The sequence below is a fragment of the Alternaria novae-zelandiae genome, assembly GCF_023758075.1.
Source record: "Alternaria novae-zelandiae strain BMP 2774 chromosome Unknown scaffold_15, whole genome shotgun sequence".
Taxonomy (NCBI): Eukaryota; Fungi; Ascomycota; class Dothideomycetes; order Pleosporales; family Pleosporaceae; genus Alternaria; species Alternaria novae-zelandiae.
Genome location: NW_026056975.1, coordinates 202,356 through 227,367, shown reverse-complemented (window position 1 = coordinate 227,367; position 25,012 = coordinate 202,356). Strand labels below are relative to the sequence as shown.

Here is a 25,012-nt window from a genome sequence, read left to right as displayed (position 1 = left end):
CTTCGATGACATCGCACGAACTTCAATGTCAAGGCGCATCCGTCCAGCGTCTTTAGACCTGAGCCGCAGCCGTCCTACGCGATTCATGCATCGAGATCAACAGTCAAGATCTTCAACACCAATCCCCATCACACCTGGACACGCTCATCCCCATCCACCACCTCGGCACATCATCACAACCCACAGCAGATCCCATTCACCACGCCAGTTCAGGCTCTATCGCAGCAGATCCGATCTTTCCGACCCCTACCGCCCAACTTGCTGCGTCCTCTCGGCCTCTCCAGTGTTCCCAATACCCGACGAATCACATCGCGCAACGTCGTCGCGTCGCGTTTCAGATAACAACGAATCCGTTCTAGACCATCCCTTCCTAGTTGTCGATCAGGAGATTTTTGCAGAAAGCCCAGAGAACTCTTCTTATCGACAACGCACATGCATGGCATTTGTTCATTTACACGTGCGGGTGGATAGGCCAAGGCGCATGTGTGACACCTGCTAATTTTGGGTCGGGGCACGGCGTGGGTGCCGAGTATGCTGGATGGATGAAACTAATGGCATTTTATGCGCTGGATTGAGGCTGAGTTGTGTATTGTGGATTGGTTGAGTGGTATCTCATTATCTTTACGCGTCAGCCCTCGTCCTTGGTCCTTCTTCCCTCCCTTCGACACCTTTTCCGTCGTTCTTTGTTCGTCGCATCTTTTTTTGCGCAGACACTCTTTGGTTGTTTTTTATATGGTTCAGTGAACCAGTACGTTCTTTACACAAATTACATTCTTTTTTTGCTTTGATCAGCACGTTCCTTTTTGCGATACCATTATACCGATACAAATCTTCAAAATGATACCGAGCACCCTCAGCAAAGCCGTTTCACTCGTTGTGCAAATCGCCGCCATCCAAGCCCCACCGCCATCGCCTCCAGCGCCAGCCGCTCTACTATCGTCATCAAGCACTCTCGCCGCCTCCCTCAAAGTTTCATTCCCAGACCCTGGTCGAGCACTCCTCCCCCAACCATACTGGTGGTGGCAATCCGGCACCGCAGTCGAAGCCCTCCTAACCTACGGCTCCACCACCGGCGACCTCCAGTATGAAGATCTTCTCAAGACCACCATTCTGAGTCAAGCGACTCCCGCAAACGACTTCATGACCGTCGACGCGACTGGCAACGATGATCAAGCGTGGTGGGGCCTCGCCGCCATTACAGCCGCCGAGTTGAAGCTTCCCCAGCAAGGACCCGTAGCTTGGGTAGATTTGGCGACGAACGTCTTCAACCAGCAGAAACAACGTTGGATCGACGGCAACAACACATGTGGCGGCGGTCTGCGTTGGAAAGTAGATTTCGGCGAAGACGGTCAGAACGGATGGCACTACAAGAACGCCATTACCAATGGTCTCTTCTTCCAACTTGCCGCCCGCATCGCGCACCTCACAAAAGATGCTGAAATCCTATCCTGGGCAGAGAACACATACGCCTGGAGTACAAAGGTCGGACTTGTAGACCAGGACTTCAATGTCTACGACGGCACGAGTGAAGACAACGGATGTTCAGATCTAAACCACAACATGTGGAGTTACAATGTCGGGGTTTACATGTACGGCGCTGCTGTCATGGCTGTGCATACCAAAGACGAGAAGTGGGCGGACAGAACCAAGGGTTTTGTCGCTTCCGCAAAGCGCAATTTCGTTAACCAGGATACCGGCGCGCTTTTCGAGAGCAAGTGCGAGGCCAAGGATGCGGAGGAGCCGTGTGACACCGATCAAGTCTCTTTCAAGGGCTTGTTGGCGCGATGGTTGGGTGCTACGGCTATGCTGTTGCCGCAGGTCAAGGAGGATGTGGAGAAGATTGTTAATCCAGCAGCGAATGCGGTGCACAACGGTACCATTCTGGACTTAGGTCCTATTGAGAGTGCGTATGCGCTTGAGGTTGTTGATGCGAGTTTGAGGATGCAAGGGTTGGGTGGTGAGGGAACGATTGGAGTTGGCAAAGTTAAGGCAGCGAGGAGTGTTGCAGGAAGGATAGCATGGTGATGCAAGAGATAGAATGTGGATACCCCGATAGACTTGCTTTTTCCAACACAACGCTCCTCTTCACGATCGTATTGTGTGCGACCATCATTCCCAAACCACCTCCACGAACATTCAATTGCCGGATTAACCCCTGCTTTTAGCGCCATCGCAATCCGTATCGCGGCCGATCTCATCTGCGATTTATCTGCGGGTGCGCTACGCGGATCGATGTTCCGGTTCCACGGGGAGACTAACGGCGTGGCTTGCAGCCCCTCAATACCAATGGAGCTGTTGGAGCTCTCATAATGACGTCGCAGGTGCGGAAGCTTGCCAGGAACGTCAACAAACGCCATTTAAGGTGCGGTCTCGCGTGTATACTGAACTCTCGTCTTATCGCGCAATTTTTGATCTGTTGTTGTGCAATTGACTGATCGCGACATTATGCCTTCTATAAACTCGACTGTGCGTAGTCTGTGAGGGGTTGAAGGGGTTGAAAGAGTGAAAGCTGACTGATCGGTGCAGGTATTCCATGCGTATGCCTATGGCACAGCATTCTGGTACGGCCTGCGTGGCTTGTGTCGCGTGTACGACCCCATCATGGTTATCGGCTGTACGTTGCATTGACTTTTCAATCTTCCTACCCCGCTCTTCGAAGCCTCAATCCCCTGATGTTCACATTCCATTCCAGAACTAACATCAACAGGGTTCCGGCCTCCCTCGCAACTAAACCTCGCTCCCAACGACCTCGAAGCCTACAACGTTCGTAACGACGGCTGGTGTCTCGTCACCCTGGCGCTGATCCTCATCTCCTTCACAAACGCCATACCCTTCAACTCCGCGCCCGCAACTAAGCTCACCACGATTCCATATGCGAAGGCGGTAGTCGCTGCGACAGTGTTCCATCATATCACGACGGGGATTGGCGCGTACCAGCATTACAAGATGCCGAGCCATTACAATACGAGCATGAGCATTGGAGTGTGGGGGAATGTGTGGTTGACTTTGACTGGGCTGTTTACGCTGGCAATGCTGCAGTCAGATAAGGGGACGATGCCGGTTGAAGAGGTAACTAAGAAGGTGAGATAGATGTTGGGTGGATGGAGGGAAGGAAGGAAAAAGGAAGGCATAGCCATGGGGATATGCACTTTGTGGTGGACTGCAAGATCAAGGCCGTACAGTCTGGGCCTGAGCAGTTGCGATCAAAAAGTAAGATGTGTATACAGCGACAGAGTGTATCTAAAAAGAGAGAAAGCAGTTCGATTATCACTATCCGAAACGCGTGCACTGATGCCGAGCTAGTTTGTCACTCCATCTACATTGAGGTAAACTTCTAGTCTTCGAGCATCTTTCCAAGTACTAAATACCCTCTCACACCAACCTTCTTCCCACCTTTCCTCCTCTGCGACCTCACTGTCACGTCAACCTAGGGAAAATGAACACCCTGGAGCCTACGTTGACGCTGGGTTACCCACTTTGCACGTTCTTGTCTGGATGTAGTCGGCAGGCCTGTTTAGTTTTCTCTTGTATGAGGTGTCACTATCCCTCAAAACCCGGCCGGCCTATACCTAGGCCATCCCCCAATCCCACTGTTATACCCCCGAAAGTTCCAACCCTGCCTCGTCATCGTACACGGCGTGCAATAAGCGTTGCGACGGAAGTCAAACTGGTTCTGCTCGCGACACCTTCGAGATTGGCGATAAGGTATACCGGGTTGGTTGAAGTAACGGGGATCGTTGATCTGGTTGAGGCCGGTACGGAAGTGTTGGCACGGTGGGGCTTGGATGTATTCGTGGTGGGCACAGCGTTCGTAGTGGCGGTAAATGTCTCGGCACATGGCGGTGGTCGGGGGAGTTGAAGTGGCTTCGAAGGATTCGGGTGGGACGAATGAATTAAACCAGGAGGGTCAATGTATCTCAAAGAACTCTGTTCAGTGTCTCGCAGGAAGACAGCGATAGTCCCATCTCATCCCCCCTCTTATACAATCCTTCAGTGTTGCGATCGTCCAACGCACCCATGTCGAATCTCATGTGAACCAACTATCAACCGCGGGGAACTCGGGCAGTGAGTTTGGGGCGAAGCCTTACCTATACTGTATGAACAGCGCGTAGTTGTTCCATGCGATCTTTTTGCTGCCTCCCACCGGTGAAGAGTGTACGTACTCCGCGATGTGTGGCTTCGTCGACTGCAAGATACTGTTCGCAGCGAATGCACACCCTTATTGTGAGGTATGGAAACTAGCGCAAACGTCTCTTGTAAAGCCACATGGCAGAGGCTCCGAATGGTACGATGTGAGAGGACAATCTGCCGGACTGTTGGGGGCAAATCGGAATGAAGCCATGTGTGTGAAGTAACCCGGAGAAACTTGCTCAGCCTTACGCAAATTGACCCAGCTCCCCGGTTATGGAGGACGGAAGCGATTGACGGGTGCGGATGGTCTGGATGTTCGTCGCATTGCGATCCCGCTGGTCTAGACCTGATGGCTTGGGGTGTAGTACAGATGACGAGTAAGTTTGCTGTATGAGCCAACGAATCTTGACGATGGTAACGGTCGTATCCGGGCCGCACCCCAAATGGAATGGTCTGTGGGCCAACTTCCACAGCGAACGGTGTTGCGTCATCTTATAACCGTATTCGTTCGCAAGCGTCGATGCGGAAAATGCTCCGAGCATACGCGCATCGACACTGGAAGCGATCCGAGAGGCTCGGCATCTGGGTAGAAAATGTTCATGGAACGTACTCAGTATGTCGGCCGAGGTTGTGGACGTCACGTTAAAGGCGCCTGACTTAGAACGTTGAAGTCAGAACACGTGGCTGCACGTGGGGCGGTAACACAAGCTCGTAGCAGTGAAAATGTAAAGCAAGGTGGTCACCATGGTTGAGAAGACCAGACGCAAAGGTAGTGAGTAACTTGTGATTGCTTTTATTGATGAACGCCTGACCAACCCACCTGGGTACAGGTCATAAAATGCTACCCAAAACGCCAATATGTATGCAAGGGGTATCGCTGAATGCAAAAAGAAAAAGAGCCTCCCAATCTTCATGATCATGCAATCGTTTTCATGCAGTCATCATCATGTGTGTCCGTCATCAGTACCTGTGGCCTGCCACTGGAGAGCGCAGTGTGTATGTAACAAAAGAAAATGCAGTAACAGAATCAAAGCAGACGCGGCTTTACACCGTCTATAGACCCCTAAACTTGGCACCGTTCCGGTGGTAGATGCTGTGCACTGCGCGAGGAGTGATAGCCGGTGGAGCGACTGCCGGGGGAGCGGGTGGAGTAGCAACAGGCGCTGTCGGAGCAGGCGCTGTGACAGTGACCATGACAGTGTCAGTGACTGTGACAACGCCGTTGTCGCCGGCTGGTGGCGTTGGTGCGGCACCGGGACGACCTGAAAGTGTCGGGATCTCCATAGTAGCGCTGGAGGCCGCTGAGTTGCTGGGAGATGGCAGCTGGGCGGTAGCAGAGGGGACGATGGCAGATATCGGAGGAGAGTTGCTGGGGGCTGGGGGTGCAGCGCTTGGAACGGGAATAGCGCTGGTGGTGACTGGAGCTGTAGGACCCGCGGGCGGAGTGCTGTTGGTGGGGAAAGGAGCGTCGCCAGAGCCAGAACCTCCACCAGGAAGTGAGATCTCGGATGTGACTGGGCCGTATTCGCGCTTGAACGGTGAGTCGGTGAAAAGAGCAGTCCGAGACTTGAAGTCGGGGTGGGCGGTAGTGACACCATCCTGTTGCAGCATCTGGAACTTCGCCATCGCTTCAGGAGCTTCAGCTGCCATGGCAACATCGGCGGATGCGGCGTCGATGTCCATACATGTAGTAAAGTACTCATCCTTGCCTTCTTTGGGAAAGCCAGCTCGACCAGGCATCGATGCCCATTGCCAGACCCAGTACAAGGTGTAGGCTTTGCTGAGTTCCATGGTATCTGGAAGCTTGACATCTGTCTCGCAGTACATGACTGTGTTCGAAGGCCCGCTTTGAGGTGAGCCCATCGCATAGGCTGGAGAAAACTGTTCGCGTTCTTTGGCTTTTGGCGAACCGTTGTTTAGATAGCATCGTCCGTCATCGTAATCGGTCATGGCTAGCAGGACTCCACGCTTGTCGCCACCTTGCCCATCTTTTGTCCACTGCAGTACATCAACAAGCTTGTCGTCAGGCTTTGGTTCCTTGGTTCCGTAGACGAAGATCGTGCCACCCTTCTCGGGCTTCTCGGGGTTGGTGTCTGCGCTCGTAACATGTCCATTCTCTTGATATCGTATAGCGACGTAGCCACCCGGTGGAGATTTGAGACGAGGGAACTTATCGGCATTTGCTTGCTTTTGTTCGCGTTGGGTGGGTGGGCAGACCATGTCGTCCTTGTTGATATAGGCCCTGCCTTCGTTCACGCGGTAGGACATGGCGTCACCCGAGCCAGGAGCATTGCTGCCTCGGTCGACGAACCCCCGCGGGTATCCATATTGACCGACGTAGTTGCCTTTGTCGTCGATATTCCGAAGTTGCTCGCCCCAGCTGTGGCCCATAGCCGCGGGAAAGGCCATGAGCGCGGCGACGAGCGTTTTCCGTATGCTAGGCATTTTGATGTGTGTGTAGTCTCGAAAGTGAACCTTGCCCTGCAAGAGTAAAGTGTGGGATAGTCGGTGCCGGATGTCTTATCAATACTGGCGATACGTATATCCTGACGTGAGTGTTGTTGTCGAAAGCGGGACAGCTGGGAATTGGTGTACAGGAAATTATATCGTGACGAAAAGTGAAGTATCGGCTTGGCGGGCACTGTGAGTGGGCGGTCCGTCAATAGTCGTGTGACTCAATCCGTCTTCACCTCGCACGTAACGATGCTATTGTTCAATGACAATAGTACCGGACCTTGTGAACGACGCACTGCGCGCTCTAGGCTACAAGAAAATAAGAAATGCAAGAGAAGAAGTGAAGATGCACAAGCCGGATGTGAACACAAACTGCAATATCACGCGGCCATGGTCCTTTATTCAGGCGGGTGAAGGTGGTGAGACAGACGCTGTTGAGCGTTGTAAAATCTCCGGCCTAGAAGGGAAGAAGCGACAGGAGCCAATAGAGAAGGAGACACACGAGGTGTCGAAACACAGCGCCACTCCACGCGACGCCGCACGCAAGCTTTCGAGCCTGACTGTATGGGTGTAGGATGTGCGTTTCAACGCTGGCCGATGCTGTAGCCGCCAGCCATGGCTTTCCCGTCCCGCAGCGTGGTCGCGGCGTAGCGCGCTCTTGCTGCAGCCTCCCGTACTCTCCGGCGCGAAGATCGGCGTCTGTTAGTCGGTAGTTGGCAATACATGTGCATGGCAGGGCTACGCTAGCCATCCTCAGACATCAGAGGGGCCGTTGAGTGTCAGAGGACCGTGTGCCGTTGATCTACAACACAACGACGGAAGCTAGGCATCATCTAGATCGATGCGATTTTGGGGAAATGGAATAATGAGAGCCAGTGATTGCGATATTGTAAAGCTTTTTGCATCGCCCACCATCGTGAACCCACAAGCGTGACGTAAGAAACCGCGCAAAGCGCACGCAAAGTGGATGACAAAATGATCGAAGTGCCAGAGCGAGCCTAGATCCATCCGACGACAGGTGAATATGTGCCGGTGCAGCGCTTCGAGAAGGAAGGTGAACCCGCAAGCGACGGGTGGTGGGGTGAAGGTAGTTTGGTGGAGGCTCCACGTTGTTTCAGGTCAGAGCGCACGCGGGCGTTGATTGGTCATCGGCTGCCACGCTAGGCTTCAACCTAGGAATTAGAGATATCGCCTGATTGGCGCGCATCTCTCCATTTCACGATGCCCGCCAGCTAGCCTTTTCCCACGACCAGATTGACGCCCATCCAGTCTCTATATTTGACAAGCGAGATTCCAGACACCTGGCCAGCTTCATGCGCCTTTTTTCTTTTCCGATGCCGAGCACAGGCCGCGAGATGAGATGTTTCCTAAGACGCATTCCCACCCATACAGGCACGCTCCTATCGCTCCCTCGTGTTTCATCGATAAGGGTAAACGGCGGGGCGCGGAACAGCCCTGAGGCATAGCAAACGGCATCAACGGGGGCCTGGCCAGCATCCCCGCCTGTCAAAACGGCTCGCAGATTACAGGAACCAAACCCGAGGCTAACCACGTCGGATGTCCTTAGCAGGTGACCTCGTGCGGTGGCTACCCAAACCTAAAGGCCGAGATGTGTCTTCTGGAAGGTGACATTTCATCTCTCACAATGTCCTTACATCTTGAAATGTTATTGCAAACACGTCTCGACATTGGGGTTTCGAGGTTAGCCATGGAAGGTATGCCAGGTGGTGCCTGTTGGTGTCGTCGCTCTCTGGGTACAGTGGCAAATTGATGTGGGTAGCATGTTCACACGTTGGCGTTGAGACCATCTACAACTTGATCAAATATGCTCACGCAAACAACGATCGGCTGTCTTAGCCGTCAATATGCAATAGCGTAGAATGGCTGGTTGAGTGATGGGCACAACAGATGTGAAGAGCTTGTCCATCACAACGACAACCTCATATAAGCACTCCAACAAGATGCTCTAGCGGCAATAAGCTGCTGTCAAGATCAACAATACACCATTACCACGCTCGGAAACATATCAAGTGTAGAGACTACGTTTAGATCTCACCCGAACTACCTGCTTTAACTACTTGAACATGTGCCAATACACACTCGTCATCTACACATGCGCTCATACATCCCGCGCAGGAATCTTTTGGTGCCCATCAAGCCTAACGTCGTCACCAAATCGCCTTGGTCTCTGCAGCCGTGCGCAGTCAAACATCATCGAAGTGCAATACGAGAAAGCCTGCAATGTGTGTATACTGAGAGAGCACCGGGAAGCGAGGGCGAAAGGAGTTGAGACACGGAGAGAGGAGGGCAGACAGTAGAATCACGTGGAGCAGTGAGTGAGGACATAGGAGCGCTCTTGATCAGGCTAGCGTCCTTAGGCACATTTCATGGGGATACTAACGCACTCTAATACTTCCTTTCTTTGCAACCACAATATCCTCACTACCTACTTCTACCAATTTTACAAACTACACATTACCATACCATCCACATCCACATCCACATCCACAACAATGGCGTCAAACGCTGCCCCAGATGCGCCATCCCAGCCCGAAGCGCTGCTAAAGCGCGCCCGTGATGCCGCAGTACGCGCCCATGATGCCCAATTGCGCGCCATCAACGGGCAGCGAGCAATGCTAGATGCGCAAGATTACTATCACTACACCGAGCGCCGACGGCTGATCAACGAAGCCGAGAACGCAGCGCTGAAGCAAAAGGCTCTCAGTTTAGAGCGGCGCTTGAAGCTGGCGGATCTGGCAAAGCTAGAGCATGATCGCCTGAAGGATAATCTGAAGAAGTTGGATGAGTGGGAGAAGTACTTTGCTGTCTACAAGCAACGTGAGGAGGACGGACAGTGAAATGTGAGTAGCATGGAAGCTGTTCAACCTGGTACGGATCGCTAACGTGTTCAGTGTCGTCAAAAAACACATTGCGAGCAAGATAAAGAGGACCTTCCTGTACAATGTAATGGATCAAGGGGACTGTTCACAAGTGAGGGACGAAGAGTGCGACGAAGTGGGCAGTAACCGTTCAAATCATTCCACAGCATCATGATAATGCTACACATGCATTCAAGTCTCTTCTCGCACCATCAATCCTTTGACATGTGATTCCTTCCAGTCGTTCACATGAGCTCTTGCATAACTTGACAACTACACTGTGCGCAACTCCTTTCCACTTACTCCCCTACCTCACTACCACCCAACCGCCGGTAATAAGCACCGCCATCTCCCCGACATAAGCCATGCCATCTCTCAACATCAAACCGGAAAACTGTATCTGCGCTGCCACCATTCACTCCTTCTCCTGCCACTGCCATGAACATAGCTACACTATCACTTGCCCAGGATCAGCTCGCCATCATCGACCAGCAATCGTAGGTGTCGAGCTACATTTGAAGCCGTGCGACACATGCGCGGAAAGACTGGAAGATGTAGAGAGGGCGTGGTGTGAGAGGCGAGGGATGTGTCCGTATGACGATGTTGAGACGGAGGAGGAGGTAGTGGTAGAAGAGGGAGAGAATTCCGGGTCAGAGGAGTACGAGGATGCGGTTTCGATTATGACTGAACATTAAATCCGCATGCCGGAAAGGATACAACGCCCAAATATAGCAAGAAACGCAATAGTGACCCAGAAGTCTACATCCCGTCAAAAACTTGCAAACTTCCGGTTTGATAACGATGTAGACTCCAGGGTGTTTGATTTTCCTTGAATGTAGTGAGAGATGTGTGTGGCACGCCAACGCAGTGTCATCGGCAACCCATGGTACCGCATCGCGAATTGCGCGTACATTACCAATGTATGCTTCAAACCCTAAGAGGCCTTGCACAACCGCACAACACTCTCGCTTTCGCTCAACGATGTATATACCCCGAACTCGGATTCAGTGACTGCGCCTCTACAGCACAAGCGCATTCTGCCCCCACCTGCATCATCGCCAGTTGCGAGCGTCGCAATGCCGGACTTTGCAACCACTCGTCGTACGCTTGACGCGTTTCCGCGTTACGAGATACCGACAAAGACTCGCTTCGCGTACTACTGCTTGTTCTCCCTAGAATCGGTAGCTTTCTTCCAGATGCGACCTCTACGCGAAGAAACCATCGCCGAAGGATTTGTCTGGATCATGATTCCCGCACATTTACTCTGGATGGCGCTTCCCTTATTCTCCGTTTTTATATTCTACTCCGTCAATGACCACTCTATCGATGCCAATGGTCATCTGCTTCCAAGACAGGTAGACCCGAGTCCTCCTACATCATACACGATACTACTTACGATGACGCTTGTCCACCTCGGTCAGATCGCAATCTGGACACAAACCTACCTCGGCACGGCTCCCCCCTCCCCCAAAGACATCCGCGCACTCGTTCAAGAATGCACGCTCCACTTCGCAATGTCCTTCTGGGTACTCTCGGAGTGTGAGTATATACGCGCATACTGGCATTCGCGCCTACAAGAGTGGCCCGTCAATCTCATCACACTTCTCCGATCTATCCCCCGAGCCAATTTCGACCTTACTTTCCTCGTATCACGAGATTGTTGCAGCTACCGAATAATGCCACCGAGGGATAGGAGGACATCTATAGAAGCTCTCTGTCGAAGTCTGCTTGACTTGTTCGACATCATTGCTTTTACGTGGATGGACTTGGTCTTCCTTCTTTACCCTGTCAAGCGCTTCGCGAATCCCGCTCCTAATGGCGATACTTTCTCGATAGCAAACAGATGTTTTGGAGTGTTCTTTGCACCGCGGTCGGACTGGTTTATTTTGCTTGATATTGCACTCCAGCGTCCGGTCCGACCATTGAACAGGATGCTGTTTGAATCGGCTGTGGAGGGTGTCAAAAGAGGTCTGGATTGGTGGCGGCGGCGTGATCTACATGGGAGAGCTGATAGAAGCGATCCCGAGAGTACGAGTGACATGTCCCCGTTGTACATCCCTCCTGCCGACTGGTCTGACCTCTGGGTCAATAGCGAAGAGATTGCCTGGTGGTCGGTATCTCGACAGCTCTATGAAACGCCCTGGGACGACTGAAATACCTTGAGTCAAGATGGCACTTCCCCCGGACGACTCACCTCCCAGCCTCGCGGAAGCTCTCCATCGCTTTCTGGCATACGCAGGTATCTCCGCCGACGTCACGTCGGATCGCACACCTTCGTTAGATACGAAGACGAAAGCGAAGACTCCAGTATGGGGAGCTCCAAGTGACCGTGGAAAGATACGAGCCAAACGAAAAGGCTCTGGACAATACATGAAGTGCCTCAATGTTACACAAGGAGCAGGCTGAGCTTTGGGCCGAGACCTTGAGGAGTATTGATTGAGAGGAAGGCGAATGGGAGAACGAGGTGGAACGCGTCGCCTCGGGAATAAGATACTCGTGGTGGTTGCCTTCGGTCATAGAAGGTCGCCGTAGTCGCCCCTTCCTCGTTCGGTCAGGTTGGTCAAATTGTTCACGATAGTACGTAGGATAGCAGGCGCGCTGGGTCTACAAAGGCCATAATTGCGCCATTGAAGGGCTGCAAGCAGCGAGGGTCTCGATTTTGACCACAATGAATCTGTAGTGATACTGTAAATCCATCGTTAATGTCGAATCGTAAGCATCCCAAAGAAAGAGTGAAGGTGGCGTTTCTCGAGCATTCCTTGGCGCTCTTCAGCTTTGTCAGCCACTAGCGTCCGCGACATTCAGCCTAGCTTCGAGCTCCGCGCATCGCGACATTTTCCCAACACCGCGCGCGCGACAACCTCACACACCACGCCATCGCCGCCGACCTCCGCAAACTCGTCGCGACCACTTATACACCTCATCCAACACCCCGCACAACCGTCATCATGGCCAACTACCTCGCCTCCATCTTCGGAACGGAGCAAGACAAAGTCAACTGCTCCTTCTACTACAAGATCGGCGCGTGCCGCCACGGCGACCGCTGCTCGCGCAAACACGTCAAGCCGTCGTACTCGCAGACGATCCTGCTGCCGAACCTCTACCAGAACCCCGCGTACGACCCCAAGAACAAGATGAACCCGCAGCAGATGCAGATGCACTTTGATGCGTTTTACGAGGATATTTGGTGCGAGCTGTGCCAGTATGGACTTGTGGAGGAGCTGGTAGTTTGTGACAATAACAATGATCGTGCGTTCCCCCCACACTCATACCTTTACTCCCTTTGATTAGAAGAAGCTGCTAACGCAATCTACAGACCTCATCGGCAACGTCTATGTGCGCTTCAAGTACGAAGAAGACGCGCAAAAAGCGTGCGACGCGCTCAACTCGCGCTGGTACGCCGGCCGCCCCATTTACTGCGAACTGTCGCCCGTCACCGATTTCCGCGAGGCCTGCTGTCGTCTCAACAGCGGCGAGGGCTGTGTTCGCGGCGGCTTCTGCAACTTTATCCATCGCAAGGAACCGAGTGCCGAGTTGGATCGCGAGTTGGACATGTGCACGCGCAAGTGGTTGAAGGAGAGAGGCCGGGATGCCAGGAGTATGAGCAGGAGTCCTACGCCGCCTGCGGCGAAGAGCCGGTTTTAGGAAGATTTGGTGGCCGGGAGGATAAGGATGGGGCAGGGTTGAGGAGGAATGAGTGTGAAAGGAGTTTTGGCGTTGTGCATGCTCGCGCTTTTGGGACTGAGATATCCGTTGCGGGCATGGCGTTGCAGATTGACATTTGTACTATAGGCTGGGAACCATGCTAAAGTGAATGATGCGCTTGACTAGATACACAAAAGCACTCTGTCGGTTCACGTCAATCTGTTCGTATGTTTGGATGAACTTCGCGAGTTGTGCGTAACCTCAATGGAACTGACCCTCAAAGCAGTGCACTACAGTCGTTCTGTGTTCAGGTGTCTCTTGCAAGTCAATTCACGTACGCGCGATGAGGTGAGATGTTCTCGAGGAAAAGAAGCAGATATCGCATTGGTGGCCATGTAAGACCTGGTATCATCTGAAATATAAACATCGAAAAGAAAGAAGGCCGCGTATAGCAGTAGCGAGCATCCAAGTGCTCAAAACACCAGCCCAATCCAACCGTCAGAAAAGACATTAAACGCCCCATACACCCCGTCTATCCCAAAACACCCTTGTCATATATACACCATTCCTTCATTCCCCCTACCCCCCTTCATTCTTAAATAATCTTATGCTGCTTCAAAATAATAATCGTAACAACCACACCCGCCACAAGGAGCAGGAAACATATCCAAAAGCACCAGCAAATCCACGTCCTTTGCTTGGCCTTTCTCTGCTGACCGGCCAACCAACTATCTCTATGTGACGCGTCAGCCGTGATGGTCGTGGTGAAGTGGAAGCGCGAGGAAGGGCGTCCGGAGAGATGGCTCAGGGAGAGAGTGGAGAGGTTGGGGGTGCGGAAGAAGGAGTGGGGACGCGAGGATGAAGATGGGTGTGGGTGCGTTGGGGATGAGGGGAGGGGGGAGAAGGGCGGCTGGTAGGCGTTTTGCGTGGTGGTGGAGGGGAACTCTTGGATGGAGATGGAGGGGCGGAGTAGGGGTTTCGTGGACGGCGTCTTTTGTAGTTTGGAGCGGGGTCTCTCTTTCTTTTTGTCTTTGTCCGTCTCCTTCTCCTTCTCCGCCGTCTGCGTGTGTATTCCGCTCGAGAAGATCTCCGCTGACAACGGCGATAATGGACTCGAACCGGCGTAGGACGACCGTGTGGATTGCAGTTGGACCATGGGCGGGGATGTGATGGGTAGGTGTGTTTGGGAAGTGGGGGATCCGAGGGGAGGGGATAGGGAACTGCTGACGTACGATTGCTTGAGGCCCTGGGTTTGCGTGGTTTTTTCTAGGTCGTCTTGGTGGACGGCTACGCTGAAGCGTTTCCAGAATTGGGGGTCGCGGACCATTTTGGTATGTGTGTGGGTGGACTAGATAGCGAGGGTACGTAGGAGATCGCGAGTTATTGTGGTATGCTGAGCATGTACGTGTGAGGTGGCGATGGAAGTGGTGGTTGTGGTAGTAGTGACTTCGTCGTCGAGGTATATGTACTCGTAGTAAGAGTGATAGTGCCGATGGTAGAGGTTGATGAAAACAATCGATGTTGATGTAAAAGGCGATAGTCGACTATTAACTTCTGTCGAACTGCCACTAGCACGAGCGTTACGACGCCGAACGACAGATGCACGATGTCGCACAGCAACACGCGAGATTGTGGTGGGTATTCAGATTGGAAAGGGTCCAGCAGAGCCAGGAACCCGCCGCGTGTGTAGTGAATGACACGACGTAAACCTTAACTCGGGTAGTTGATCGACGATGGTTTGGGTGACGTAGCAAACGAACGGAAAGGAGTGAAGGTGGTTGGAGATCAGAAGTAGATCAGGCGATCGTTTGTAGTGTGTTGCAGCACTTCAAGGCGCAGTCGTGACGTGAAAGGAAAGTAGTTGCTAAGGCGAAAATGAGGAAACCGCCATACTTAACACCTGCCTGTCTATAGAGGCCCCTAAAACAACAGACCATGGGGCCTTGCACCCATGTGATGTAACACTGCTTGCCTAGACTCTCATGTCCAGGTGTCAAAGCAGGACTGCGATATTGTCGTGTGGTTTTCGTTGGTTTCGAGGTTCGGGCTTGCGGGTTGGGGATGGCCAATCAGGACGCGCAGCGCGGGTGGCATCCCTGTAGGCCATCACGCTGGACACATGGCGCCGATGGCGGTAAGGCGCGGGAAATTGGAGAGTTGGGATTTGAGACGAGGGATGCTGGTTTGATTGGCAAGGCCATGAGGCTGTTTGATTGCGTGCAGCGGCTGAGGCTGAGATGCAGATGTGTTCTACGCTGTACATACCTAGGTATTCTGGCGGTGTGTTCAACTTCAGCTTCGTCGCACTTCTCCTTACTAAAGTCGTCGAGGAATCATCATTGAAGTTGCTTGAACTCGCCCTACTTTCCATGACGGATGCTAGATGGAAGCTTGATGAATGCTTGAAACAAGGCGTTCTACGCAAAACATGGCTTGACATGGCTTGTCATGGCGACAACGGCCTTGCAGCCTCAGCGCGGTCCCACCCGCTGTTTCTGTCGTTCAACATGCCTAGGGCTCACCGCTAGGGTTCCCTAGACTGGCAGCTCATCATCCCTGCTGCGCAATCCCAAACCTTGTCATCCCAATCTTGTACGACTACAGTACGCAATTGTTTACTTTCCTATTTTCCGGAATTAGCTGCAGCGCAAGGATGCCACACGAGGAGCTGCCGTTCTGGCTCGTCAACGTGCCTCGAGACCAGTGGCCGAGCGAGTGTCCTGACTTCCTGAGGAATATTAGTGACAAAGACAAGGGCATCATCGGGACGCCTGACGAGGAGTACAGGGTGCTGAGGTGGGACGAGGTGCGGGCTATTGTGGGTGAGATTGATGAAGACGTGACACGCGATAGGCGAAACGCTGATGGCTGTGGGTAGATAGCAACCGGGTGGACAAGTTTCATCGCTTGCCAAGTGAATTGAGACGGTACCGGCAGTTTACGCATCGGCTGGAGAGGGACTATGGCAGTATCATGAACTTCATTGTGAATGAGCGGCTGAAGTGGGGAAGCATGGAGCCGAGGGGAAAGCCGTTCCAATTTGATGGTGCGTTCGATTCACCTTACCCGGCTTGACATCTATATTTACCCGCGCAGAGGACATCAAGATTCTGTACAACGACTGGCCGTATGGGATTGATGCAGACATTGTCCATCTTGTCGTGTGGACCAAGTTTGAACTCGACGACGACCCCGACACTGGCCTCTCTACGGCAGAATCACATAAACAAATTGATGAGTATGTGCAAAAGACGTTTGCGACAAAAGTCAAAGAGCTGGTGTGGTTCAAAAACTGGAAGAGTCTGAAGAGCGTGCATGCAGTCGAGCACTTTCACGTCATGCTGTACAGGCCAGATGCAGCGTTTTTGAAGGAGATAACTAACGGCGACGTTCCGATGACTGAGAAGTTTGAGTGACGGGCTACTACCACCGCGTCTATTCCGGCCTGTAGTAGGAGACGGAGGATTTAGCAGGCTTGCGGGGTATTCCAGACGGCGGCGGGATATTTGGGTAACGACGGGGTATTTCAAGGAAGTTGGCAGAAAGTCTGTAGACATGCTCGCGCGTCATAGAAACATAGAAGCGCATCAGCGGAATGTTTATTAGACTGATAGAAACATATGTAGAACAGCATAATCTTATCGATACCACAGCACATTTCACGTTTTCCAGCCTTGTTCTGGCGGATCCCCTGAAGATCATCTGGTTGTTGGGACTGATTGGCGCGTCATCCAGTGGCGTACGTGGCGTGTGGCGCAACCTCCGCGTGGCGCAACTTCTTCGTGGAAAGAGCCACCGTCGAACAGCAGCAACAACAACAACGAACTACTCTCCTTTGACCCAAGTACGCTGAGCTGGACACGCGAACTAGAACTCGAACATTGCTAGGCGCATATTCCTGCAGGACCCTTTGCTATCTGTCGCCTATCGTCGAATTACAGTCGCGTGCCGGACGGGGAGCCAAAGCGGTGAGAGGCTGTCGGGTCTAGCGCGGACAAAAAAGTCGCGGGACGGCAAGGGGCCTCCTCCACATTTCAGTCTGGTCGGCACCGAGTGTCGTGAGCACCAGCCTCTACTCCCCCTCCTTCCTTCTTTACTTTTTGGCTTTGCGCGTCTGACGGTGTGTTGCGACGCCAATTGCGGGTTTCGGTATCCTAGAGGTCCAGAGTTGGAGACTTGACGGACTCTTAATAGCACGCCGACCACGGAGGGTGCACAAGGTACGCCGCAAGAACGAATATCCGGCGTGAATGTACTGACACACAAAAAGGTCTTTTGATATAGTCACATCACACGTGAGAGTCGCATCCAATCTCACCACACGCTGCGCACAGCCACCCTACGCGTCATCCCATGCGAGCGCCTCTCTAAACGCCTACACGCCCACTGAATCAACTTCAGTGGAAATACACACAAGATGCTCGGATACCTCACCAGCCGCTGGCAGGGCGAGCAGAAGAAGACGGGCCCCGCCTGGTTCGACCGCCACTTCAACCCCATCCTGCTCTCCGTCGCAAAGAAGGCATGCACGCATCCAATCCACACCATTGTCACCATTGCCTTTGTGGCCAGCTACTCATATCTGGGCGTTCTCGACAAGGGCCTGCTGGAGAGTGGCATTGAGGAAGCAGCCTCGAGCCGCGTCGACTTCACCACTCTTCTCGCCGGCAGCAAGAGACTCAGAATCGGAGAGGAGACGTCATGGCAGTGGGAGGCTGAAGAGCCCAAGACTGCCATCTACAAGGACAAGGTAGGATATCTCTAAGGTTTTCACGACCTTGCTAACAAATCAGACCGCCCAGGAACTCGCCCTCGTCACCCTCGTCTTCCCCGAATCGAGCATCATCAACTCGGCTCCCTCGCAGCAATCCGTCCCAAGCAATGTCTCCGCCGAGCTCCTCCCCAGCTCGTCCAGCTCCTTCTCCACCTTCTCCCACGATACCTCGCTCGCATTCTCCATCCCGTACACCGAAGCCGCCGACTTTCTCCAGGCCATGCAGGAGATTTCTGCGCCAGAAGATGCTGCTCAGTCGAAGGGCTCAGAGCAGGAAGGCACACGCGAGGAGAAGAAGTGGATGATGAAGGCTTCCAAGAACGGCAGTGCCCCTGGTGGTGTGCGTAACTGGATTCTGGACTCGTGGACGTCTTTCGTGGATCTTCTCAAGGTATGTTGTTTGGCGATTGGCGTGGATCTGGCTAATTTTGATAGAACGCGGATACCGGTGATATCGTCATCATGGCCCTGGGATACCTCGCCATGCACCTGACCTTCGTCTCTCTCTTCCTCGCCATGAGGCGCCTGGGATCCAACTTCTGGCTGGCTACCGCAGTTCTCCTGCAGTCCGCCTTTGCTTTCCTCTTCGGCCTCGCTGTCACGACCTACCTCGGCGTCCCCATCAACCTGATTCTACTCTCCGAAGGACTCCCATTCCTGGTCGTCATTATAGGTTTCGAGAAGCCCATTGTCCTCACCAAGGCCGTGCTTTCTGCGTCCCTCGATGGCCGACGGGCCGCTGAAGAGAAGCGGGGCGCGCCTTCGACTATCCAGTCAGCTGTACAGCTCGCCATCAAGAGGACCGGGTTCGAGATTGTCCGCGACTACTTCTTCGAGATTCTAATCCTTGTCGCCGGCGCCATGTCTGGAATCCAGGGTGGTCTGCGACAGTTCTGCTTCCTCGGCGCCTGGATCCTCTTCTTCGACGCCCTCATGCTCCTGACTTTCTACACCGCAATTCTCACCATCAAGCTCGAGATCAACCGAATCAAGCGTCATGTTGCTCTCCGCAGGGCTCTTGAGGATGACGGTGTCGATGGCAAGGTTGCTGAGAACGTCGCCCGCAACAACGACTGGCCCAACGCACGCGATGTCCAAGTCGCTAACCACACAACGACTGTCTTTGGAAAGAAGATTACAGTGCCCAAGTTCAAGATCCTCATGGTTGCTGGATTCATCCTGGTCAATGTTCTCAACGTGGTCACTCTCCGCTTTGGTCTTGCTCCCAGCAAGGTCGCTCACGTTGCCGGCGTCGGTGCCACTCCCCCGCTGGATCCCTTCAAGGTTGCTGGAAGTGGACTGGACCACATCTACGAGCAGGCCAAGGCCACCGCCACGTCCACAATTGTCACCATTCTCATGCCCATCAAGTACGAGCTCGAGTTCCCGTCTATCCACTACGCCGAGCCGTCCATCACCGACAACGAGTTCGGTTTCGGAAACAACATCAGCACGCACATCGTCGACGGAGTACTGAAGAGCTTGGAAGACCCCTTCCTCAGCAAATGGATCGTCCTCGCGCTTGTCATGAGTGTTGTACTGAACGGCTACCTCTTCAATGCCGCCCGCTGGACCATCAAAGAACCCCACCAGCCGCTTGCCCCAGCTTCTCCTTCAGAAGTTCAGGATGGAGCGCCCACTGTGCCTGGAACCCCCCGCGTACCCTCAATGCACATGCCTACGCCGCCCCGCACACCTGGTCCTGAGGACACTCGCTTGCAGCCCCTTACTCAGCTCGTACCGCAAACACCAGTGCTTCCTATCGGTCCTTCGGAAGAACAGCAAAGACAGCCGAACCGTGCTGCTGAGATCCTTGAAATCATGATCAAGGAAAAGCAAGCCCCCAAGATGACTGACGAGGAGCTTATCGAAATGTCGCTCAAAGGAAAGATCCCCGGTTACGCTTTGGAGAAGACACTCGGCGACAAAACCCGCGCTGTCAAGATCCGACGTGGTCTCGTCTCACGCACCCACGCTACACGCGAGACCTCAACTCTCCTCGAACGCTCGCTTCTCCCATACAAGGACTATAACTACGATCTTGTCCACGGCGCATGCTGTGAGAACGTCGTCGGTTACCTTCCCCTCCCTCTCGGTGTCGCTGGACCTATCCTCGTTGACGGCCAAAACTACTTCCTCCCAATGGCGACCACCGAGGGTGTGCTCGTAGCTTCAACTTCCCGAGGTGCCAAGGCTATCAACGCTGGCGGTGGTGCTGTTACTGTTGTGACCGGCGATGGTATGACCCGTGGACCTTGCATCGGATTTGACAGCCTGACACGCGCTGGTGCGGCGAAGATCTGGCTCGACTCGGAAGAAGGTCAAAGAACGATGAAAGACGCATTCAACTCGACCTCCCGCTTCGCCAGGCTCCAGTCTATGAAGTCTGCCATTGCCGGTACCAACATCTACGTTCGTTTCAGGGCCACGACTGGTGACGCTATGGGTATGAACATGATTTCCAAGGGTGTTGAGCACGCCCTCACAGTTATGGCAACCGACTGCGGCTTCGAAGACATGCGTGTAGTGACCGTGTCGGGTAACTACTGCACAGACAAGAAGTCCGCTGCCATCAACTGGATCGACGGTCGTGGCAAGGGTGTCGTCGCCGAAGCCATGATCCCCGGTTCCGTCGTCAAGTCGGTGCTGAAGTGCGAGGTCGAGGATCTCGTGCAGATGAACATCTCCAAGAACTTTATCGGATCGGCCATGGCTGGTGCTATGGGTGGTTTCAACGCCCACGCCGCAAACATTGTCGCTGCCATCTTCTTGGCTACCGGACAAGATCCCGCGCAGGTTGTTGAGAGTGCCAACTGCATCACCATCATGCACAAGTAAGTCACATCACAACGAGCTAAAGAAGGCCACAGCTAACATATCTAGTGTCAACGGCAACCTCCAAATCTCCGTCTCCATGCCTTCCATCGAAGTTGGCACTATCGGCGGCGGAACCATCCTCGAGCCCCAATCCGCCATGCTCGACCTCCTCGGTGTACGCGGCGCTCACCCTACATCCCCTGGTGACAACGCCAGGCAACTCGCCCGTGTCATCGCCGCGGGTGTGCTGGCGGGTGAATTGTCGCTCAACAGCGCGCTGTGTGCGGGTCACCTCGTCAAGGCGCATATGGCACACAACAGGAGTAACGTTCCTTCTCGCGCGCCTACACCCGCGCCTGCGACGCCTGTTACGGGTGCTCAGACACCTGTTACCGGAGGCGGCCCGCTGTCTGCGTTGAGCTCTGCGGGTATCGCGCCAAGGAGATGAAGATAGGTTGATTGGTTTGGCGTATTAGGATTGTAGATATGTTGGGAAGATACCTGGATTTGTTTTGCGCATGTCGAAGGGTAATCTATTTGGGTTGACATTAGGGCGGGGATATGAGGAAGGAAAGATGATTTATACATACGCATTCGCAAGAATATAGGTCTTCTGTTGTTACGTTGGAGGAGATGAAGAGAAGTAGTATATACATCATTAATGCATTTGAGATAAGATCAACAGCGTGTGTCTTCGGAGTGTTGTTATGTTGGAGTCGCACCTTCCTAGTTTGGTCAACAAGTTCGTGATTGTAGTCGGAATGGCAGGTGCGCCAGGAAGGTACCATTGTTCACCTATTCTGAGGAATTCACGTCGGAACTTCACGTACTCGGCAATGCTCTAATCGCGATACCTACGGTATTATACTGCGCTTAGGATTTGTAACAACAACGTCTGGCGGCTACATAGGCGCACCTGAGCACCTGGGCAGCTTCTAAGCTTTCATGTAGGTCGCAAGATGAGACAACGCTCTCGGGAATGGGTACTAACACATGACTGCAGTACTCAACACAATGCTACTGCGGTGAAATGCTCGCACCACTACCTTCGCGGATTGCACAATAGAATGGAAGGCAGCAATAGCCTTGGTGCTGCTGCATTTCACTTCACGTCAACCCCCTCATTAGTTATAAGCTATTGCGACTTTCGTTAGAAAACAGCCCACTATTCTTACCCCTCAACCGAATATCACCGAGAATCAACCACACCGCATTTCAGAGTCAGGCACCATGGGCGCCTCCATCAGCTCCACCAGCTCCACCAGCGTTACGCTCGCCGATCTGCTGAGCACTCGATTTGCCCCCATCCAAGATGCTATAATGGCCTCCCTGGGCCCGTTGGAGAGAATCGCTCTGATGTTGACAAGCAAGACCATCAACAAGAATATCAACGAGAAGCTTCTGAGTGGGACATTCAACATCGACGTTACACTACAGCCGTTCTTCCGGAACACAAAAGCATTCCGCTCATTACAAGCTCGTTGCAACGCTCTTATTGGCGGCCCCTTCGCCTATTGCCTCTTCGCCGGGCTTCCTCGTTTCGACTGTATCTATCTATATGTCGGTCAAGAGGTCGATGCTATGACCCGATACCTGGAGGCTGAAAATTACGTGCGAGATGAAACCAACGCAGAAGCCCCCATTCGATACCGCGACGGAGAGGTATTGTCAGAAGACGTATATGAGAAGGATGGACCTGGGGGGCGCAAGCTGAAAGTCGTGATTACCAAATGTCAGACGCAGTCTCTTGCACACATGGTCTTGCAAGACGCGTATGCGACAGGAATGCTAACATTCATCACCTGGAACAAGGCATACCATCTATTACCTCATACCACGTTCGTCAGGCGGGAGATGTTCCTGCTGCGTAATATCAAGGAGATGGATCCATATGAACTGAGACTCTTCAGCCTACGTGGCATGAAAATTAAGAGTGTACATTGGAATGCGCACGATGAGATTCGCCCGACAGATTGCCAGCTGCTCACTCGGCTTCGACGCGTAGGAGATCAACACACCTGGGTAATGCCTCTAAACACAGAAGGCGTTACGCCATCTACTGTTCCAGACGCCGTTCTTGAGGCCTCCACGTTTCGTCTTGATCTGCCAGATCGGAACGACCACAAAACTCTTTTCTACGAGATGAACATGTGCACTGAGCTTCGCCATCCAGTACTGCGACATACGTACTCGACTACGAGGTTTGACGCCGGAATCGAGACACCGTACTACGAGAAGTTATCGAAGCTTTACGATCGACTAAGTGAGGCGACTGCAATTGAGTTGACGAAGATGGATGAAGATGAGCGGCCTAAGGAATACGATCGCTTGGTGAACGGCTCGGCCATAGCGTGCGATATGGAAGAATTCGTTCGACCAGACGATTGGTGCTATTTCGATGAAGATGTTAGAGCGTTCCTGATGGCTGCGTGGAAAGAGCAAGTACGGTTGGAAGAAGAAGAAGAAGAAGAAGAGGAGCTACTGCTAGACCATAGATCGGCGAAGCGAGCAAGGCGATCTTGAGATGCGGCTTGCAGAGCAGGGGAATGCAAGATAGTTAGGTCGGAATGTGGAGATAAGTTGATGTTCACGGTTGTACCTAGGTAGCAACATACCACTTTACATGAAATGCGATGTAGAGGTTCGGCATTTGATGGTGCAATCGCGGTCGTGATGATGTCATGGTTCGCGTGTTTTTAGATCGCCAAAAAGCTCGGGTCTAACCTCAACACGAAGATCTCAGCCTTTCAATAGCGTATGGCTTGCGCGACCTCAACAATAAGCTTTGACAAGCGAGCGCAATTGCTCAACTCTGCGAACATGTGGAGTAAACATGCGTGCGGAGTGCATACGGCACTTAGAGGAGTTGCCGACCAGCAGTCACCGGAGCAGACGCCGCGGCAATATACACGACACTCCTCTCGAGTCAAGCAACCGAGCCAAGCATACAGCCAAGATCTGCATTTCACCGACCATATTTCCGTCGACTATGGACGAGCATCGCATCGGCAACTTGGCGGGTGAGTGACGTTGCAAAAAATCATGGGACCGTGAGGTGTCCGGCGCGACGATCAGTGGAGAGGTATATAGGAGATGGAAGGCCAGGCGATGGTGATTTGCAGGTATCCAACTTCGCTATTATCACGAAATCATGTCGAGCATCATCCCTGTGGACCTTCTATCGTACGCGACGGATCCGTCGTATCTGAGCAGCATTGTCACTACCAATGCTTCGAATCCAGATATCCTCAACCTCCTCGCATACGATGAAAGCTTTGCGTCTGTGATCGGCGAGAACGCAACAGGACGACTACTGGAAAGCCTGGATTGGGACGCTTTCCATGAGGCTGGTGTCTACAACAAAGACACAAACAAGCTCTACGTGACGAGCAGCTGGGCCGGAGACCTAAACAACCCCATCAACGTTACTGTCATCGATCTCGCAGACAACTACTCCATCAACTCAACGCGGATTCCAGGTGTCGCCGAGGCCAACGGCGCAACATCCTACTACCCACCCGGCACGCAGACTAACGGCTCAACACCTTCACGAGTGCTATACTGCGACCAAGGCGACTTTGTCAACCCAGCAGGTCTCGTCTCCGTTGACCCCGTGACTGGCGAATCCGAACTCATCCTATCAAACTTCCTTGGACGAAACTTCACATCACCCAACGACGTGCGCCAACACCCCGTAACAGGCGATCTCTGGTTCACCGACCCAGACTATGCATTCGTCCAAGGATTCCGTCCTGAGCCCAGTCTGCCGAAGCAGGTGTACCGGTTCAGCCCTTCCACCGGCCAAATTGCCGTTGTAGCAGACGACTTCGTTGAGCCCAATGGCCTTGAATTCAGCCCTGACTACAAAACACTCTACGTCTCCGACACGGGTGCCGCGGGGTACAGCCTAAACGTCACACGACCAGCCACACTCTACGCATTCGACATTACTCACGACGCAAAGAGACTGTCCAACCGTCGCACATTTGCCTACTCCGACAACGGCATTCCCGACGGTCTGCACACCGATACCGAGGGTAATGTGTGGGCTGGGTGCGGAGATGGCATTCACATTTGGAATCCAGAAGGCACGCTGATTGGCAAGATTTGGGTTGGTATTACGACGGCTAACTTTGCTTTCTTGCCGGGGGCTGTCATGGTGTTTAGCAATAAGCAGCTTTGGATCGTGGAGAATATCAAGGCGATGGGCAGGGAGGTTGCTAAGGATTTTGGGTTGTCGACGCATTACTAAGATGGGGGATGTTTTTGCGGCAAACTACACGCTTGACTGCGATGATTGCAGGTATTGTGA

General features: G+C 53.1%; 10 protein-coding genes across 10 annotated transcripts; 8 read left to right on the top strand and 2 right to left on the bottom strand.

Annotated features, from left to right (window-relative positions):
- Positions 1-837: 837 nt before the first annotated feature.
- J4E88_007249 (uncharacterized protein) lies at positions 838-2,025 on the top strand (the record flags this gene model as incomplete). Its single annotated transcript, XM_049400870.1, has 1 exon — positions 838-2,025. One exon carries the CDS (start codon positions 838-840, stop codon positions 2,023-2,025), a length of 1,188 nt encoding a protein of 395 aa, XP_049253182.1.
- A 576-nt stretch (positions 2,026-2,601) lies between these two features.
- On the top strand, positions 2,602-3,090 carry J4E88_007248 (uncharacterized protein; the record flags this gene model as incomplete). Its single annotated transcript, XM_049400869.1, has 2 exons — positions 2,602-2,614; positions 2,708-3,090. 2 exons carry the CDS (start codon positions 2,602-2,604, stop codon positions 3,088-3,090), a joined length of 396 nt encoding a protein of 131 aa, XP_049253181.1.
- A 2,094-nt stretch (positions 3,091-5,184) lies between these two features.
- On the bottom strand, positions 5,185-6,576 carry J4E88_007247 (uncharacterized protein; the record flags this gene model as incomplete). Its single annotated transcript, XM_049400868.1, has 1 exon — positions 5,185-6,576. The coding sequence occupies one exon, from the start codon at positions 6,574-6,576 to the stop codon at positions 5,185-5,187; it is 1,392 nt and encodes a 463-aa protein (XP_049253180.1).
- Positions 6,577-9,098: 2,522 nt separating this feature from the next.
- On the top strand, positions 9,099-9,443 carry J4E88_007246 (uncharacterized protein; the record flags this gene model as incomplete). The annotated part of the gene is made up of 1 exon (XM_049400867.1): positions 9,099-9,443. The coding sequence occupies one exon, from the start codon at positions 9,099-9,101 to the stop codon at positions 9,441-9,443; it is 345 nt and encodes a 114-aa protein (XP_049253179.1).
- A 2,969-nt stretch (positions 9,444-12,412) lies between these two features.
- Positions 12,413-13,109, top strand: J4E88_007245 (uncharacterized protein; the record flags this gene model as incomplete). The annotated part of the gene is made up of 2 exons (XM_049400866.1): positions 12,413-12,713; positions 12,781-13,109. 2 exons carry the CDS (start codon positions 12,413-12,415, stop codon positions 13,107-13,109), a joined length of 630 nt encoding a protein of 209 aa, XP_049253178.1.
- A 595-nt stretch (positions 13,110-13,704) lies between these two features.
- Positions 13,705-14,436, bottom strand: J4E88_007244 (uncharacterized protein; the record flags this gene model as incomplete). Its single annotated transcript, XM_049400865.1, has 1 exon — positions 13,705-14,436. One exon carries the CDS (start codon positions 14,434-14,436, stop codon positions 13,705-13,707), a length of 732 nt encoding a protein of 243 aa, XP_049253177.1.
- Positions 14,437-15,762: 1,326 nt separating this feature from the next.
- J4E88_007243 (uncharacterized protein) lies at positions 15,763-16,525 on the top strand (the record flags this gene model as incomplete). Its single annotated transcript, XM_049400864.1, has 3 exons — positions 15,763-15,931; positions 15,988-16,155; positions 16,206-16,525. 3 exons carry the CDS (start codon positions 15,763-15,765, stop codon positions 16,523-16,525), a joined length of 657 nt encoding a protein of 218 aa, XP_049253176.1.
- Positions 16,526-17,526: 1,001 nt separating this feature from the next.
- Positions 17,527-21,148, top strand: J4E88_007242 (uncharacterized protein; the record flags this gene model as incomplete). Its single annotated transcript, XM_049400863.1, has 4 exons — positions 17,527-17,859; positions 17,903-18,274; positions 18,319-20,717; positions 20,767-21,148. 4 exons carry the CDS (start codon positions 17,527-17,529, stop codon positions 21,146-21,148), a joined length of 3,486 nt encoding a protein of 1,161 aa, XP_049253175.1.
- A 782-nt stretch (positions 21,149-21,930) lies between these two features.
- On the top strand, positions 21,931-23,223 carry J4E88_007241 (uncharacterized protein; the record flags this gene model as incomplete). Its single annotated transcript, XM_049400862.1, has 1 exon — positions 21,931-23,223. The coding sequence occupies one exon, from the start codon at positions 21,931-21,933 to the stop codon at positions 23,221-23,223; it is 1,293 nt and encodes a 430-aa protein (XP_049253174.1).
- A 628-nt stretch (positions 23,224-23,851) lies between these two features.
- On the top strand, positions 23,852-24,952 carry J4E88_007240 (uncharacterized protein; the record flags this gene model as incomplete). Its single annotated transcript, XM_049400861.1, has 1 exon — positions 23,852-24,952. One exon carries the CDS (start codon positions 23,852-23,854, stop codon positions 24,950-24,952), a length of 1,101 nt encoding a protein of 366 aa, XP_049253173.1.
- Positions 24,953-25,012: the final 60 nt, after the last annotated feature.